This window comes from Cervus canadensis, chromosome 1, assembly GCF_019320065.1.
Source record: "Cervus canadensis isolate Bull #8, Minnesota chromosome 1, ASM1932006v1, whole genome shotgun sequence".
Taxonomy (NCBI): Eukaryota; Metazoa; Chordata; class Mammalia; order Artiodactyla; family Cervidae; genus Cervus; species Cervus canadensis.
This window is the reverse complement of record NC_057386.1, coordinates 87,446,695-87,462,497: the sequence shown is the minus strand read 5'-3', so window position 1 is coordinate 87,462,497 and position 15,803 is coordinate 87,446,695. Positions and strand designations below refer to the sequence as shown.

General features: G+C 34.7%; 1 protein-coding gene across 6 annotated transcripts in view; it reads left to right on the top strand.

Moving 5' to 3' along the window:
• The window catches only part of LARP1B (La ribonucleoprotein 1B), a 129,488-nt gene that overhangs the window by 33,748 nt on the left and 79,937 nt on the right, over positions 1–15,803 (top strand). For 4 of the 6 annotated variants that reach the window (XM_043486513.1, XM_043486493.1, XM_043486503.1 and 1 more), the window contains exons 10-11: positions 1,379–1,551; positions 6,261–6,626. In XM_043486513.1, coding sequence (XP_043342448.1) covers positions 1,379–1,551; positions 6,261–6,626 — 539 coding nt within the window. Of the gene's footprint in view, positions 1–1,378; positions 1,552–6,260; positions 6,627–6,904; positions 14,336–15,803 lie in introns of those variants that run through there. The other 2 variants (XR_006272863.1, XM_043486523.1) reach the window with 2 other exon arrangements.

The following is a 15,803-nucleotide window of genomic DNA, read 5'->3' as shown; positions in this document are numbered from 1 at the left end:
TCTGCCTTGTGCCAGATACTGTTCTAATATATACATGAACTCTGCATACTAATTTAGTTAATTCTCCCAGTTACTAGAGTGCTGGTTCTTAATCTACTTTTGAAACTTAATTCACTGCATGAATAGAAACAATTCATGGCACCAGTAATAGAATTCTCTGAAGTTAATGTTTTTCCCATTTTGTACAACTTTTAATGTTAATACTAACAATCCAAATCTTTTTACTCATACTAATTTTTTGGATCAATTAATTTGTACCATTAAGTTGTAGAGCAGCAGTGTCCAATAGAAATACTTAGTTTGCCACACATGTAACCCTAATAATTTTAATAGCATCAAAATCTGTAAAACATGAAATTAATATATCCAAATGTTAGAACATTAAAAATTATGGACCAATGTTATTTTTGTGCCAAGTCTTTGAAATCTGCTGCATATTTTATAGTTATATCCTGAGCACATTTCAGGAGTAGCCACAGCCAAGTTTTTCTATGTAATATTCTGCTTTGTGATATTTTCAAGGAGTTGGCTTTGAGGAGTAAATAATGCTTAGAAAAAAAAAAATTTAAGTTGCTCAGTCATGTCCAACTCTTTGCGACCCCAAGGACTATAGCCTACCAGGCTCCTCTGTTCATGGGATTTTCCCGGCAAGAGTACTGGAGTGGGTTTACAGTATAAATTTGCTTCTGAAACAAGTTTTTTCCAAAGCAAGTGCATAATGCATTATAACTTCATATTTCACTTTTGAAAAACAATTTTTTATAAAGGAAATTATGATTTGTATTTTATAAAGTATATAATTACTTTCATTAAAATTGTGGAGAAAGGCATTTTAAATTCCAGCAGAATTGTAAAATATTCTAACTAAATATTATTTCCAGTGCAGTACACTTTAATGATGTGACACATCATGCTTTTTACAGTATTCAGTTTATTGCATTTAAGTAAACCTTATTAGGAAAAGGAGAAAAGTATTGGCTGCCTTAGTATAGATCCTAGTAGAACCAATGACATTTTATTTGCTTAGTAACATTTTTTTAAGATTCTTTAACTTCATTGCAGTTAATGAACCTAAGATTTCACAGAGAATTGACTGAAATAAATGTGTTGTCATAATTAGTAAATGAGTGGCATTGATGTTCTTGACAGGTTTGAATGAATGTGTCTCTAGGGGTTTTTAACATTGCTGCTGTTATTCATTGGCTTTATTCTACATCTTACAGAGCCCTTTGGTTTTGAACATCATTGAAAGGTTATAATTGAGATTGATTTATCATGTTTTTGTGAAGAAATAAATACCAAGCCCAAGTAAAGAAAAAATGTGTTTTATAAGTAAGTAAACCATTATTTTAACTATAGAACTAACTTAAAATTTTAGAGTCTGCCCCAAATTCTCCAAGAATTGGAAGTCCACTGACCCCAAAGAAAAACGCAGAAACAAGTAATCTTCAAGGAATGTCTAGAGGTTTATCTACCAGTTTGCCCAACTTGGATTCAGAACCTTGGATAGAAGTAAAAAAGAGACATCATCCATCCCCAGTGAAACTGAAGGTAAGTTGTTATGACCCAAGTGAAGTTTGTATTCTATATCCTGAGTGGCTTGTAAGGTCACTGTTTTTGAGGTACATATATAAAATTTGGTAAAGTTTAAAACAGTGGTAAAATTTGGAAACATTGTCCTTCAGTAAAAACTTACAGTTTACTAAGTAGTTGAAAATAATTATATTGTATCAATTTTAAAAAATTATCTTATTTCTGAGTATGATTTTAATCTTTTTACTTGAAATTTGTTTGAATACATTTCAGTTTTTTTAAAGATGACAAAAGTTTTCTAAATTTTGAATTTATAATTTTGCCACATTATATGTACCTTCTTAATTGTAGAATTATTTTACATATAATTATTTGTAAAGAATACATGTCTGGTTTGTTTATGTTTTGCTGATTTTACAGTAAGAAAGGAGAAGAATAAATTTCTTGGAGGCACGCAAGGAAGTGAGATGATGGTAGTTAGGGAACAATACGAGAGTTTCTTGCAATTGAACTGCTGTATTGTTGGCTGATGGTTGGATTCATGAACTTGAAATGTGATAAAAAATGGCTCTGATATAAGCTACAAACACAAATGAGTACAAGTAAAATGGAAATCCTAGTGAGGTTGATAGGTAACATCAATGTTTCTGTTGTGGTAGTCTGCTATAGTTTTACAGTATGTTAACTTTGGGAGAAAGTGGGTAAAAAGTGCACGAGATGTCTGTTTTCTTCTTTTCTTTTTGGCTGCACTGTGTGGCATGTGGAATTTTAGTTCCTCGACCATGGATCAAACCCACAACCCATGCATTGGAAGTGCTGGACTACCAGGGAAGTCCTCAAGATTTCTATTTCTTATAACTATGTGTGAATGTACAATTAACTCAAAGTAAAAAAGCTTACTGAAAATAAACTTGGTAATAGTACCAGTAAAATAATTCAAATATTCAAAGTAAGCTCTAAAAGGAACAGGTCACAAAAAATAACGGACCCAAATGTAGGAAGGCTGAAGAAGGCTATCATTAATATTAAAGATTACTATGGTAGGGCTCTTTATTCCTAAGATTAAAGCGTGAAGAAAGAAAGCATGAAGGACTTAAGGGTGTTTCTTCATTGGAGGAATGGAAAGGATGTTGATATTTCACCTCAGCATAGGATGTTTTGCAATGTCTGGAGACAGTTTTTGGTTGTTAAATCTGAAAGTGCTACTGAATCTTATGAGAGTGAAGGCCAGGGATGCTATTCACCATCCTATAGTGCAGAGGACACCTCCACCTCCACCACACATCCTAAAGAATTATCAAACCCAACATGTCATTAATGCTGAGTTTAAAGCCCTGATCCAAGATAACTTTGTACTTAGTTATTTGCCATTTTTTAAAAAAATTGGAATACATTTAATTTACAATGTTGTGTTAGCTTCAAGAGTACAGCAGAGTGGTTCAGTTTTTATATATATATGCACATATATATATATCCATTTTCAGATTTTTTTTCCCATTATAGGTTCTTACAAGATACTGAATATAGTTTCCTCTGCTATGCAGTAGGACCTTGTTGTTTATCTATTTTATACGTGTGTGTACATGTGCTTGCTTAGTCCCATGGAATTTTACAGGCAAGAATAATGCCTACTCCATGGAGGAGATCTTTCCAACCCAGGGGTTGAACCTGCATTTCTTGTTCCTCCTGCATTGGCAGGCAAATTCTTTACCACTGTGCCACCTACAGGATTGTGTATGTTGATACCCAAATTCTAATTTATCCTACCCCAACCCCCACTGTCCCCTGTGGTAACCATAAATTTTTTATGTCTGTTAGTCTTTTCTGTCTTGAAAAGATAGCTTTTAAATTAGCAATGGTGTTTAAACTCAGCATACTTAAGGTTTTCTTCCTTGGGTTATTTTAAAAGCCTAATGCAGCTTCTCAAAATAAGATTTTTTTAATTAATTCATTTTAATTGGAGGCTAATTACTTTACAACATTGTGGTGGTTTTTGCCATACATTGACATAAGTCAGCCATGGGTGTACATGTGTCCCCTCATCCTAAACCCCCCTCCAACCTCCCTCCCCATCCCATCCCTCTGGGTCGTCCCAGTGCACCAGCTTTGAGTGCCCTGTTTCATGCATTGAACTTGGACTGGAGATCTATTTCACATATGGTAGTATACATATTTCAATGCTATTCTCTCAAATCATCCCACCCTCAGCTTCTCCCACAGAGTCCAAAGTCTATTCTTTATATCTGTGTGTCTTTTGCTGTCTTGCACATAGGGTTGTCGTTACCATCATTCTAAATCCCATATACTTGCATTAATATACTGGTGTTTTTCTTTCTGACTTACTTCACTCTGTATTATAGGCTCCAGTTTCATCTACCTCATCAGAACTGATTCAAATGTGTTCTTTTTAATAACTGAGTAATATCCCATTGTGTATATGTACACAACTTTCTTTTCCATTCGCCTGCCAATGGACATCTAGGTTCCTTCCATGTCCTAGCTATTATAAACAGCGCTGCAATGAACATTGGGGTACACGTGTCTCTTTTAATTCTCTTTGGTGTGTGTGCCCAGCAGTGGGATTGCTGGGTTGTATGGCAGTTCTATTTCTAGTTTTTTAAGGAATCTCCACACTGTTCTCCATAGTGGCTATACTAGTTTGCATTCCCACCAACAGTGTAAGAGGGTTCCCTTTTCTCCACACCCTTTCCAGCATTTATTGTTGGTAGACTTTTTGATGGCAGCCATTCTGACTGGCGTGAGATGGTACCTCATTGTGGTTTTGATTTGCATTTCTCAAATAATGAGTGATGTCGAGCATCTTCTCATGTGTTAGCCATCTGTATGTCTTCTTTGGAGAAATGTCTGTTTAGTTCTTTGGCCCACTTTTTGACTGGGTCATATATTTTTCTGGTATTGAGCTGCATGAGCTGCTTGTATATTTTTGAGATTAATTCTTTCTTTGTTAGTTGTTTTGTTTGCTATTATTTTCTCCCATTCTGAAAGCTTTCTTTTTCACCTTGCTTATAGTTTCCTTTGTTGTGCAAAAGCTTTTAAGTTTAATTAGGTCCCATTTGTTTATTTTTGTTTTTATTTATATTACTCTGGGAGGTGCATCATAGAGGATCTTGCTGTGATTTATGTCTGTATGTGTTCTGCCTATTTTTTCCTCTAGGAGTTTTATAGTTTCTGGTCTTATATTTAGATCTTTAATCCATTTTGAGTTTATTTTTGTGTATGGTGTTAGAAAGTGTTGTAGTTTCATTCTTTTACAGGTAGTTGACCAGTTTTCCCAGCACCACTTGTTAAAGAGATTGTCTTTTCTCCATTGTATATCAAAAAGAGATTTTCTAAAGATCCTAATTAATTTCTGTATTTGTCATGGTGAACCTGGATAACTTGGGAGGATCAATCCCTGGACTCATTGACAAAAATTTGTACCATATTTCATTTATTCTAAGATCTACATTTTTTCCTCTACATTAAAAAAATTCTTTAACCCCTACTTTTTTTGTCTCTTACTCATAAATTATTAAAAAATTTATATGTAAAATATAAGTTTGTATATAACTGATATCAAATAACAAAAGACTCTCTCCTTGCTTTATCATTATTCACAGTTTGATGTTTTTCTAAGACTTTTTTCATGTTTTTGCAAATGTGAATAATAGGATATGTACTTTTTGTTTTTAATTATATTCACAGAGTTTTAAAACTTACTTTTTTAAAAAAGTAAAAACTTCTGTTTACTAGAATGTTAGCTCCATCAGGGCAGAATTGTTGTTACATTAATTGTTATAATCTCCTACCTAGAACAGTACCCAGTTCACAGTGAGGACCCAGATAATTATTGACCAAATGAATGAGTATAGATTCACATGAATAGGAATTTTGGAGAGAATAATTGTCTTATTCTAGGGATAGGTGAATTAGCATTTACTGAAGGATAAGGATTGATCAGAGCATGGCATTGGAAGATGAGAACATTGAAAAATCTATTTCTTTGTGTTGAGAGTTTGAAAATCTAGATTAAGTTAGACTTTAGAGGATCTAGAATCTACAAATTTGGACTTTATATATGTTACCCAACATTAAGCTATTTTACATTTTTCACGAGGGTGGAAATTCAACAATTCGGTGAGTGTTAGTGAATTTAACATGAAATTTTGAGGTAAAAGGATTGAGGATAGGGAGGACTGAATCTGGAAGTCTGAAGACCTTATTTTTTCTGGGAATACCTCTGAAGTCCGGTGGTTAGGGCTCTGCTCTTTCACTGCTGGGGGCTTGGGTTTGAACCCTGGTCTGGCAACTAGGATCCCACATGATGTGCTTACAAGACGACCTTGGTTATTCTAGTTCGTACTAATAGACCAATTTTGAAATTGTGGACCAACAATGTCACATTTATAGGCCTTTTCTTCCCTAATCCATAAAATAAGTTGGTATGCTGTAATGAATGTGCTAAGGACCATGCTAATTTTAGAGGAGTTTTTATATAATCTTTCTTTTATTCAGTTTTGTGGGTTTTTTTACTCTTGAACTTAGTATTTAGCAATTGCTTACTCTTTATTGGGCCAGAACAATACTGGCATGATTTTCTTTTCCCATTTGACTGTTAATGCAGTTATTGAACAGTCTTGATATTACTTACATTAACATTGTTACACAACATTCATTATAAAAGTGATAATAATGTTTTTATATAAACTACCAATTCCTTCCTGTAGGAACCACCATCTCTTCCTGAAGAGGCATCAAATCAACTCTATCTTCCAGATGAACAAGAACAAGAAGAACTTGATTTTTTCTTTGATGAAGAGATGGAACAAATAGAAGGTCAAAAAAACACATTTACTGATTGGTCTGATAATGATTCGGATTATGAAATTGATGATCAAGATTTAAATAAGATTTTGATTGTAACTCAGACACCTCCTTACATGAGAAAACATCCTGGAGAAGATCGAACAGGCAACCACATGTCTCAAGCAAAAATTACATCTGAACTTGCTAAAGTTATCAACGATGGTTTATATTATTATGAGCAGGATCTGTGGATGGAGGAAGATGAAAACAAACACACAGCCATAAAGGTAATTGTTTATGGCCAACATCTTTCTATTGATACTTTGTTTTGACTGCATGTTGCTGCTTAGGTTTTCCTAAACTTGAGACCTTATTTTATGAAATTTTGAGTATAAATAAATTATATTTAATTTGAAAAATTCCTAGAAATACACATGATATTTACAACCTGAAAAAGATATTTTATTAAAATGACAGTGAAAAACAAAAAAAAATGACAGTAAGTGCTTTCATTACCAAAAAATTTTAGCACTCCCTGATTAAAAAAATCCTTCCTTTTTTTCAGGTGAAAGTAATAAGAAGCCCTTTTCTCATTAGAAGAAATAAAAACTAAAGTTATGGACTGGCTTAGTTTATATGCTGTTTACATACGTGGCTATAGTCACTCCAGCCGTGTGAGCAGGGCTTCAGAAAGTAGTTACTTTGGTTGCCCTTTGTGTGCTTCTCACCTTAGTTTGTGGTGAGTGTTCTGTGACAGTGGAACTCCTTGTTGACAAGTAGACAAGATTACACTGACTGTCTTTCCTTGTTGATCATTACTTTGTTGCAGGACCCTTTGTTTGAAAGTTTGCTCCAGTTTTTCATCTTGCATTTCACCCAACCTCTTGGTACCTACCCCAGTTACTAAGATAAAACATGAGAGTCTAGAGTAGTCTACTGGTTGTCTGCATTCCTTTTATATGACTTTTAGTGGTATAGATAGGGATTTAAAAGGATCTTTTTCTGCCATTAAATTGATTAGAAAATTCCCCAAAATTAAATATTTGTTTTGAGGTTAGAATAATGAGGGAAATTTGTATAATATGCCAAACAGGAAAGAGATTTTAGAAATAGAGTTTTAGACAGAAAAGCCAGCCAACTCATGGTTGGACAGAAGGGACTGGCTGTCTATGAAGCTTCATATCATCAAGAAGTGTGCTTTCCTTCTCAGTTCTTCTTCCTGCAATTTCCATCACTGCTTTTATCCTCTGTCTCGCCACTGCCTTTTTGAAGATCCTGCCTCAGGATATGGTAGCTTGTCAGTAACTTGGAACCTGAGCAGTTCTCACAGTCCTACTGCTATGGGAAAGGAAGTATGTTTTTATAAAGTTTCTTGGTTGAAATCTTAACTTGTATAAGAATTGTTACATTATTTGTGATACTTAGGTTCTGTAAGTAACATCTAACTTAAATCCTTTTGGGAACAGAAAGAGATAGAAAGTAAACTTACCACAGGTTAAGATTGCCCTACCTCCATCCCCTGCTGCTCTAACCCTGCTGTTCTGTGTATCGCACTTTTGATCATGCGAATGTCAGATCTGTGAGGATAGGGATTTTTGTCCTGTTTTTTGGATAGCCTTATCTCCAGTTTCAGCACAGTCATTACAGTTCCTGACGCAAAGTAGTACTCCATTCATATTTGTTGAAATGGATAATGAATTATGAATTAAATGTTATGAACTCACCAGAAGACCCTAACCTCTGTGTATAATGTTGGTTTTAAGAGAAGATATTTTCAGAGGTCCAGATAATGAAATTTCAAGTCATCTTGGAACATATGCTCTTGGTAGGTGACTGTTTGCTTGAAAGTGTAGACAACAGTAATTAAATTCAATTACCTCATCTGTTGCCTTAGCCAAAAAATATTGGTCCAGGGAAAAAAGTCTTGGCTATTTGGTTCTTAAGCATTATGGGTTTGTTCATAATTATGTCTTACCTAATCCCTATTGTTTAACTTATTCCTCTTTTCTCTAATTCTGTGCTCAGCATATACTTTCTCATTAGAATTGTACTTCTTCTGTGGGTCTGTATAGAGGGAGAGAAATTAATTATTTAATTATTTATTACTCCTACTGTGTGTATGTGACACCATGTTAGGTACTGGGCATGAAATGGGAAGATAACAGTAGGATCTCTACATGCTATTCTTACATATACTTGGGACAATAGACATTAAAATAAACCACAGTAAGTACCTGATCACAAATTAAGGTGCTGTTGAATTGGGCTATAAGGGAATGCCTGTGAGAAAGTCACAGTTATAGTGAGATAGAAAGTATAAGTAAAAATGAACCATGCAAATAACAGATAAACCATATTCTAGGAAAGGGGAATAACGAGTGTCAAGGATAGGAGATGGGAAAGAATTTGGTATATTTGAGGAACTAGAAACAGTGTTTATAGTATTTATACAAGAGAACAGTTATAGATATAAATATAGGCATGTATCTGATCATAGAAGGTAACATGTGGGCCTTTGGAATTTAACTAGGTAAATTGGAATTTACCTAAAGTTCAAATGGAGTACCTTGAAGAATTTTATACAGGCGACAGCATGTGATCTAATTTTTATTTTAGAAATACCATTTTGGTTACTATGGCAGAGAATGGATTAGATGGGGATAAGAGTGGCAGATGAAATTCAGCTGGGAGTCTATTAAAGTAGTCCAGAAGGTGTATGTTGGTAATTTAAGATAAATTGGTGGCAAAGGAAGTATAGAAATTAGACGACCCAGGTCTGAATCTTGAGGAAGGACCATTTAGGAGTTGTATAGGAAACTGGTGTTGTGGAAGCTTCATGAGAGAATAATCAGATGTGCTGGAAGCTGGAAAGACTGAGTTTAGGTATGAATGAAAAGAATGCCAAATTGGTAGGGTTATTTGGTGATCATTTCTGACTTTGTGAAGGGAGTTTTGCTGAATCCATAAGCTATGTTGAAGTGTATGTACCAAAAAGTAGGTATAGGCTTTCTGTTTCTGACATGTCCTTATTGCTAAAGACAGTTAAAATGGCCTGCTAATAAATGAGAAAATATGAACTTAAAATCCTTGCAGATCTGAAAGGTAAGTTATCAGAATAAAACCATAGAGGAGTGGAGGATTAAAACCAGTTTTGCCTGGGAGAGCATTTTGAAATTTGGATAGTTTGCGAAGTTCAGCTTTGCAAAAGCCACCCAAAATATAGAGTAAAAGACAAACCTGTGGCCTAGTCAGAGTCAGGGGTTCTAACAGGAGTCCCTTCCCCTGTTCAATTGGTACCTGAAAAACTATACCCTAGTGAAAGGGAATGTAACTGCTTTCTCATCTGCTTCTCTCGAGGACTACAAAGCATATTTCCTTAGTTGTGCTGAGCAAGGTATCACATGTGAGAATGAACAGAAGTAGCAGACAATAAGCCCATACCCTGAAAAAAATTTAGGTAGTAGAATTATTAAGCATAGTATAGAGTAACTATGCTTACTATGTTTAAAGAATATCTGCAGGGAAGAAGAAATTCTAAAGAATAACCTTTGTAGAACTTCTGGAAGTAAAAGCAGTTAGACTGAAATTAAAAACTCAGTTAATTAAAGGGATTAACAGCAGATTAGATACAATTAAAGAATCAGTGAACTGGAAGATAAGTTACAAGAAAGTATTCAGAAATCAACAAAGAGGTAAAATGTATGAAAGAGGGAATAGAATGGTATTCTAGAAAGTTGTTGGTATTATTTGGTATATTTCAAATCTAGTTGTGTAAATTAACATTTAATGGATTTTATTTTTTTTAATTTTTCTTCATTTATTTTTATTAGTTGGAGGCTAATTACTTTATGATATTGTAGTGGGTTTTGTCATACATTGACATGAATCAGCCATGGAGTTACATGGATTTTATTATAAATCTTTTTATTTTTGAGAAAAGTAAAAAGCAAGTGGAATATAGAGTGAAAAACATGGTCTAAGATAGATATTTATTCAGAGTTTCAGAAGGAAAGAGAGTAAATGGGACAGAGTCAGTGTTTTAATAGGTAATACCTAGGACATTTTCTGAAGTGCAGAGAAGTACCAGAGTAGAGTAGCCAGGGACAGAGTGGTTATTTTAAAGAAGAGTGGCTGGACAGCTAACTGACAGCTAACTTCTCACCAGTAACATTTGAATGCAACAGATCATGGAATGATGATGTTAATATAGCAAGGGAAAATAACTACCAACACATAATTGTATGCCTTGCAAAAATATCTTTCAAGTAAGAGAGTGCAATATAAGAGAAATTGCAAACAGCAGAACCTCATCAAAGAAATTTCCAAAATTGAAATAAAAGTGATTCCAGATGCCAGAGGTACAGAAAGGAGTATAGAACAAAGCAAGTGATAAATATGTAAATAAACCTAAATAAATATTAACTATATAATAACTGTGTCTTATAGATTAACATTAATACAAACTGAGAGAGAGTACTTAAAGATACTTTTGTGTCTGAAAATAAGATAATTGATTATTTTTCAGTTTTAAAAATTATTTTTCAGTTTGGAGGATACCCATTTAAAAATAAATGTCTTAATAGGCTGTTGGTTAGAATGTAATATGGTTCAACTATTTTGGAAAGCAATTTGGCAGTTCTCAAAATGTTAAACAGAGTTGTTATATGACCCAGGAATTCTACTCCTAGGTATATACATGAGAAAAATGAAAATATACGTCCACACAAAACTTGTACACAAATCTTCATTCCAGCATTATGAAAGTGAAAAGAAGTCAAATATTCTTTGTCTGATGAATGGATAAATAAAGGTGGTATAGCCATACAATGGAACATTATTTGGCCATAGAAAAAAGTGAATTTACTGATAATGCTACATGAAAACGTCATGTTAAATAACAGAAGCCGGTCACAAAGTAGTACATATTATATGATTCTCTTCATCTGAAACCCAAAACAGAGAGAAATTAACTTGGTGGCTACCTAGGGTGGATTTTAGGGTGGGTAAAGAAAATAGTGACTGCTAATGTATCCTAGAGTAAACTCCGGGAGTTGGTGATGGACAGGAAGATCTGGCGTGCTGTGATTCATGGGGTTGCAAAGAGTCAGACACGACTGTGTGACTGAACTGAACTGAGTAGATACTAGGTTTATTTTTGGAGTGATAAAAATGTTGAAATATTGATTGTTATGGTGGTTGCAAAATTGTACACTAAAAACAATTATACACTGGGATAGATTGTACCATATTTAGATTTTATCTTAATAAAAACATTTTTAAACAAGTAAATGGAAAGATATCCTGTGTATATGGATTAGAAGTCAGTACTACCTAAAGTGATCTGCAGATTCAGTGTGATCCCTGAATGACAATTTTTGCAGGAATAGGATAACAGATAATGAAATTTATATAGAATCTCACTGGGCCCTGAAGAAGCAAGGACAATCTTTACAAAGAGGAAATAAAGTTGGAAATCTCATGCTGTTGATTTCAAAATATATTTCAAAACTACAGTAATCAAAACAGTGTGCTGCTGGCATAAAGATAGACATAGACAAATGGAATTATAGAGCCCAGAAACAAACCCTTGAGTTGACTGTATGGTGTAATGATTTTGAACTTGAATGCCAAGACCACTGAATGGGGAAAGGACAACCTCTTCAACAAATGGTGTTGGGGAAACTGAATATTCACGTGCGAAAGAATGAAGATGGACCCTTACTGTATCACCATAATACCTAAAAATTTTAATAACAGATTAAAGACTTCAACCTAAAACCCAAAGTCTGTAGAAGAAAACACAGGAGTGAAGCCTTGGGACATTTGATTTGACGGTGATTTCTTGGCTGTAACACCAAAAGCACATGTGAAAAAACAAAAATGGACAAGTTGGAATTCGTGAAAATCAAAAACTTACGTGTATTAACAGACACAAAACAGGATGAAAGGACAGTCTGCAAAACAACAAAATATTTGCTTATCATAACTGATAAGATGTTAATATATTGAATGTATAAAGAAACCCAACAACTCAACAAAATAACTCAGTAAACAAAATAACTCAGTTTAGAAAATGTCATAGGACTCAAATGGATGTTTTTCCAAAAATAATATACAGATGGCCAATAAGCACATGAAAAAGTATACTCAGCATCATTATTCAGCAAGGGAAAAACAAAGTCAAATGAGTTAGCACCTCAAACTAATTAGGATGGCTACTTTCAAAATAAAAGGCAAAACAAAATTTGTTGGAGAGAGTGTGGAGAAATTGAAACATTGCATTGGTGGTGGAAACATAAAATAGTATAGTTCCTATGGGAAACAGTATGGCAGTTACAAAACTAAAGAGCTAAATGGCTCACAATGGCTAAAAAGTGAAAACAACCCAAAATGTCCATTATCAGATGAATGGATAAACAAAATGATGGTGTATATGTGCAATGGGATATTATTCAACTTTCAAAAGGAAGAAGGACATCTGTCACATGCTACTACATCGATAGTCAAGATATGCTAAATGAAATGAGTCACTGAGACATACAGTATGATTCCAGTTATATGAAGTACTAAAGTACTGAAGTGCATAGAAACAAGAGTAGAGTGGTGGTTATGGGGTAAGGGGATATGGGGAGCTATTAAATGGATAGAATTTCAATTTTGCTTAATAAAAAAAGTTTGGTATCTGTTCCACAACATGGTGAATATACTTAACACTACAGAACGATACACTTAAAGATGGTTAAGATGGTAAATTTTGTTATTTGCTTTTGTTTTTTACCCCAATTACAGGTGAAAATTATAAAAGAAACCCAGCCACTTATCAAATACATAAAAAGTAAAGAAAAAAACTTTTGTACACATATTAATAGCAGACAGAATAAGCTTACAAAGTAGACTTGAAGACAAAAAGAATTACTAGTGCTAGAGATAAATAATGATTAAAAGTGAAGAAATTCATCAGAAAAGTGTAACTTAAAATTTGATGTATTTAATGCAGAATATTCAAGTATGTGAAGCAAAAAGTTAATATAACAAATCCAGTCATGGTGACTTAATTTATCTCCTGAGTAAATAAGGAATGTTCAAGTAATTTAAAAAGAATAATTTGATAAACAACTCTGTACCTAGCAACTGCAGAGTATAGCAAATTTTTAAGCATAATACATAAAACATAATAATGCATAAAACATTAGAATTAAAATAATTTAGTGTTTAATAATAGAAATAAAACCCTTTTTGTTTTGGAACAAAACTGTATTTTATAAATAACTCACCAAGGAAGAAATCATAGTGAAAATTAGAAAATCTAAGTGGAATGTTAGCGAAATTTCAAAGGAGCACCTAGAGAGATAAGACTTAAATGGAAATATTAGGTAAAAATGCTTGAAATCAATAAACCAATCACCATTATTATCTTTGCTGTATAAAAATTTCCCCCCAAGTCTCAAAGCCTTAAAATAAAAATTTCTCACACTGCTTGATAGTGGCTGCTGCAACTGTGTGTGTGTGTGTTTGGTTCTTTTTGATTGGTATTCATTCTGAAAGAGGAGCCCTTATACAGCATTTGCTCATTCATTCATATAGCAGATGGGGTGGACAGGAGGATGAGCTAAAGTGTACTATTGTGTTCAAAATTGCTGCTTTTGTGTGTTTTATGTATCTTTACTCACATTCCACTGGCTAAGGCAAATCACATGGCTAAGTGTATGGGTTGGAGTTGTATATGCTCAAATGAGATGAAAGACAATTACATGATCCTTTACTCTAGGAAATTCGGGCTGTGAACAATAATATTAATAGAATCTACTATAGCTTTTATAAAGCTAAAAGTTAGAAATTTCTCATGAAGTTACAAAAATTATCGAAATAAACTTCCATAAGTTCAGTTCAGTCACTCAGTCGTGTCCATCTCTGTGACCCTATGGACTGCAGCATGCCAGGCCTCCCTGTCCATCACCAACTCCCAGAGTTTCATGTCCATCAAGTCGGTGATGCCATCCAACCATCTCATCCTCTGTCATCCCCTTCTTCTCCCACCTTCAATCTTTCCCAGCATCAGGGTCTTTTCAAATGAGTCAGCTCTTCACATCAGGTGGCCAAAGTATTGGAGTTTCAGCTTCAACATCAGTCCTTCCAGTGAACACTCAGGACTGATCTCCGCTAGGATGGGCTGGTTGGATCTCCTTGCAGTCCAAGGGACTCTCAAGAGTCTTCTCCAACACCACAGTTCAAAAGCATCAATTCTTCAGTGCCTAGCTTTCATTATAGGCCAACTCTCATGTCCATACATGACTCCTGGAAAAACCATAGCCTTGACTAGACAGACCTTTGTTGGCAAAGTAATGTCTCTGCTTTTTAATATGCTGTCTAGTCTGGTCATAACTTTACTGCCAAGGAGTAAGCATCTTTAAATTTCATGGCTGCAGTCACCACCAGCAGTGGTTTTAGAGGCCCCTCGCCAAATAAAGTCTCAGAGAAGGAAATGGCAGCCCACTCCAGTACTCTTGCCTGGAGAGTCCCATGGATGGGGGAGCCTGGTGGGCTACAGTCTGTGGGGTTGCACAGAGTCAGACACGACTGAAGCGACTTAGCAGCAGCAGCAAAATAAAGTCTGCTACTGTTTCCGCTGTTTCTCCATCTATTTGCCATGAAGTGATGGGACCAGATGACCTGATCTTAGTTTTCTGAATGTTGAGCTTTAAGCCAACTTTTTCACCCTCTTTCACTTTCATTCAGAGGCTCTTTAGTTCTTCTTCACTTTCTGCCATAAGGGTGGTGTTATCTGCATATCTGAGGTTATTGATATTTCTCCCAGCAATCTTGATTCCAGCTTGTGCTTCATCCAGCCCAGCGTTTCTCATGATATACTCTGCATATAAGTTAAATAAGCACGGTGACAATATACAGCCTTGACGTACTCCTTTTCCTATTTGGAACCTGTATGTTGTTCCCATGTCCAGTTCTAACCGTTGCTTCCTGACCTGCATACAGATTTCTCAAGAGGTAGGTCAGGTGGTCTGGTATTCCCATGTCTTTAAGAATTTTCCACAGTTTATTGTGAACCATACAGTCAAAGGCATAGTCAATAAAGCAGAAGTAGATGTTTTTCTGGAACTCTCTTGCTTTTTTGATGATCCAGGAGATGTTGGCAATTTGACCTCTGGTTCCTCTGCCTTTTCTAAAACCAGCTTGAACATCTGGAAGTTCACGTACTGTTGAAGCCTGGCTTGGAGAATTTTGAGCATTACTTTAGCAGCGTGAAACTTCCATAAAAGTATATGGAAAGAAATAATTAGATCTAAAAGAGGTTTTAATCTTACAATTATTTGAGAAGACTAAGATTACACTTAGGAAGACAAAATAGAGGAAAACGTACATTTTTAGCTGCAGTGAAAGTGGGGGTGTACTTACTGATTATGGAGAAGTTTTAATCTTTAAAAGTACTTCAGATCTATAATTTGAAC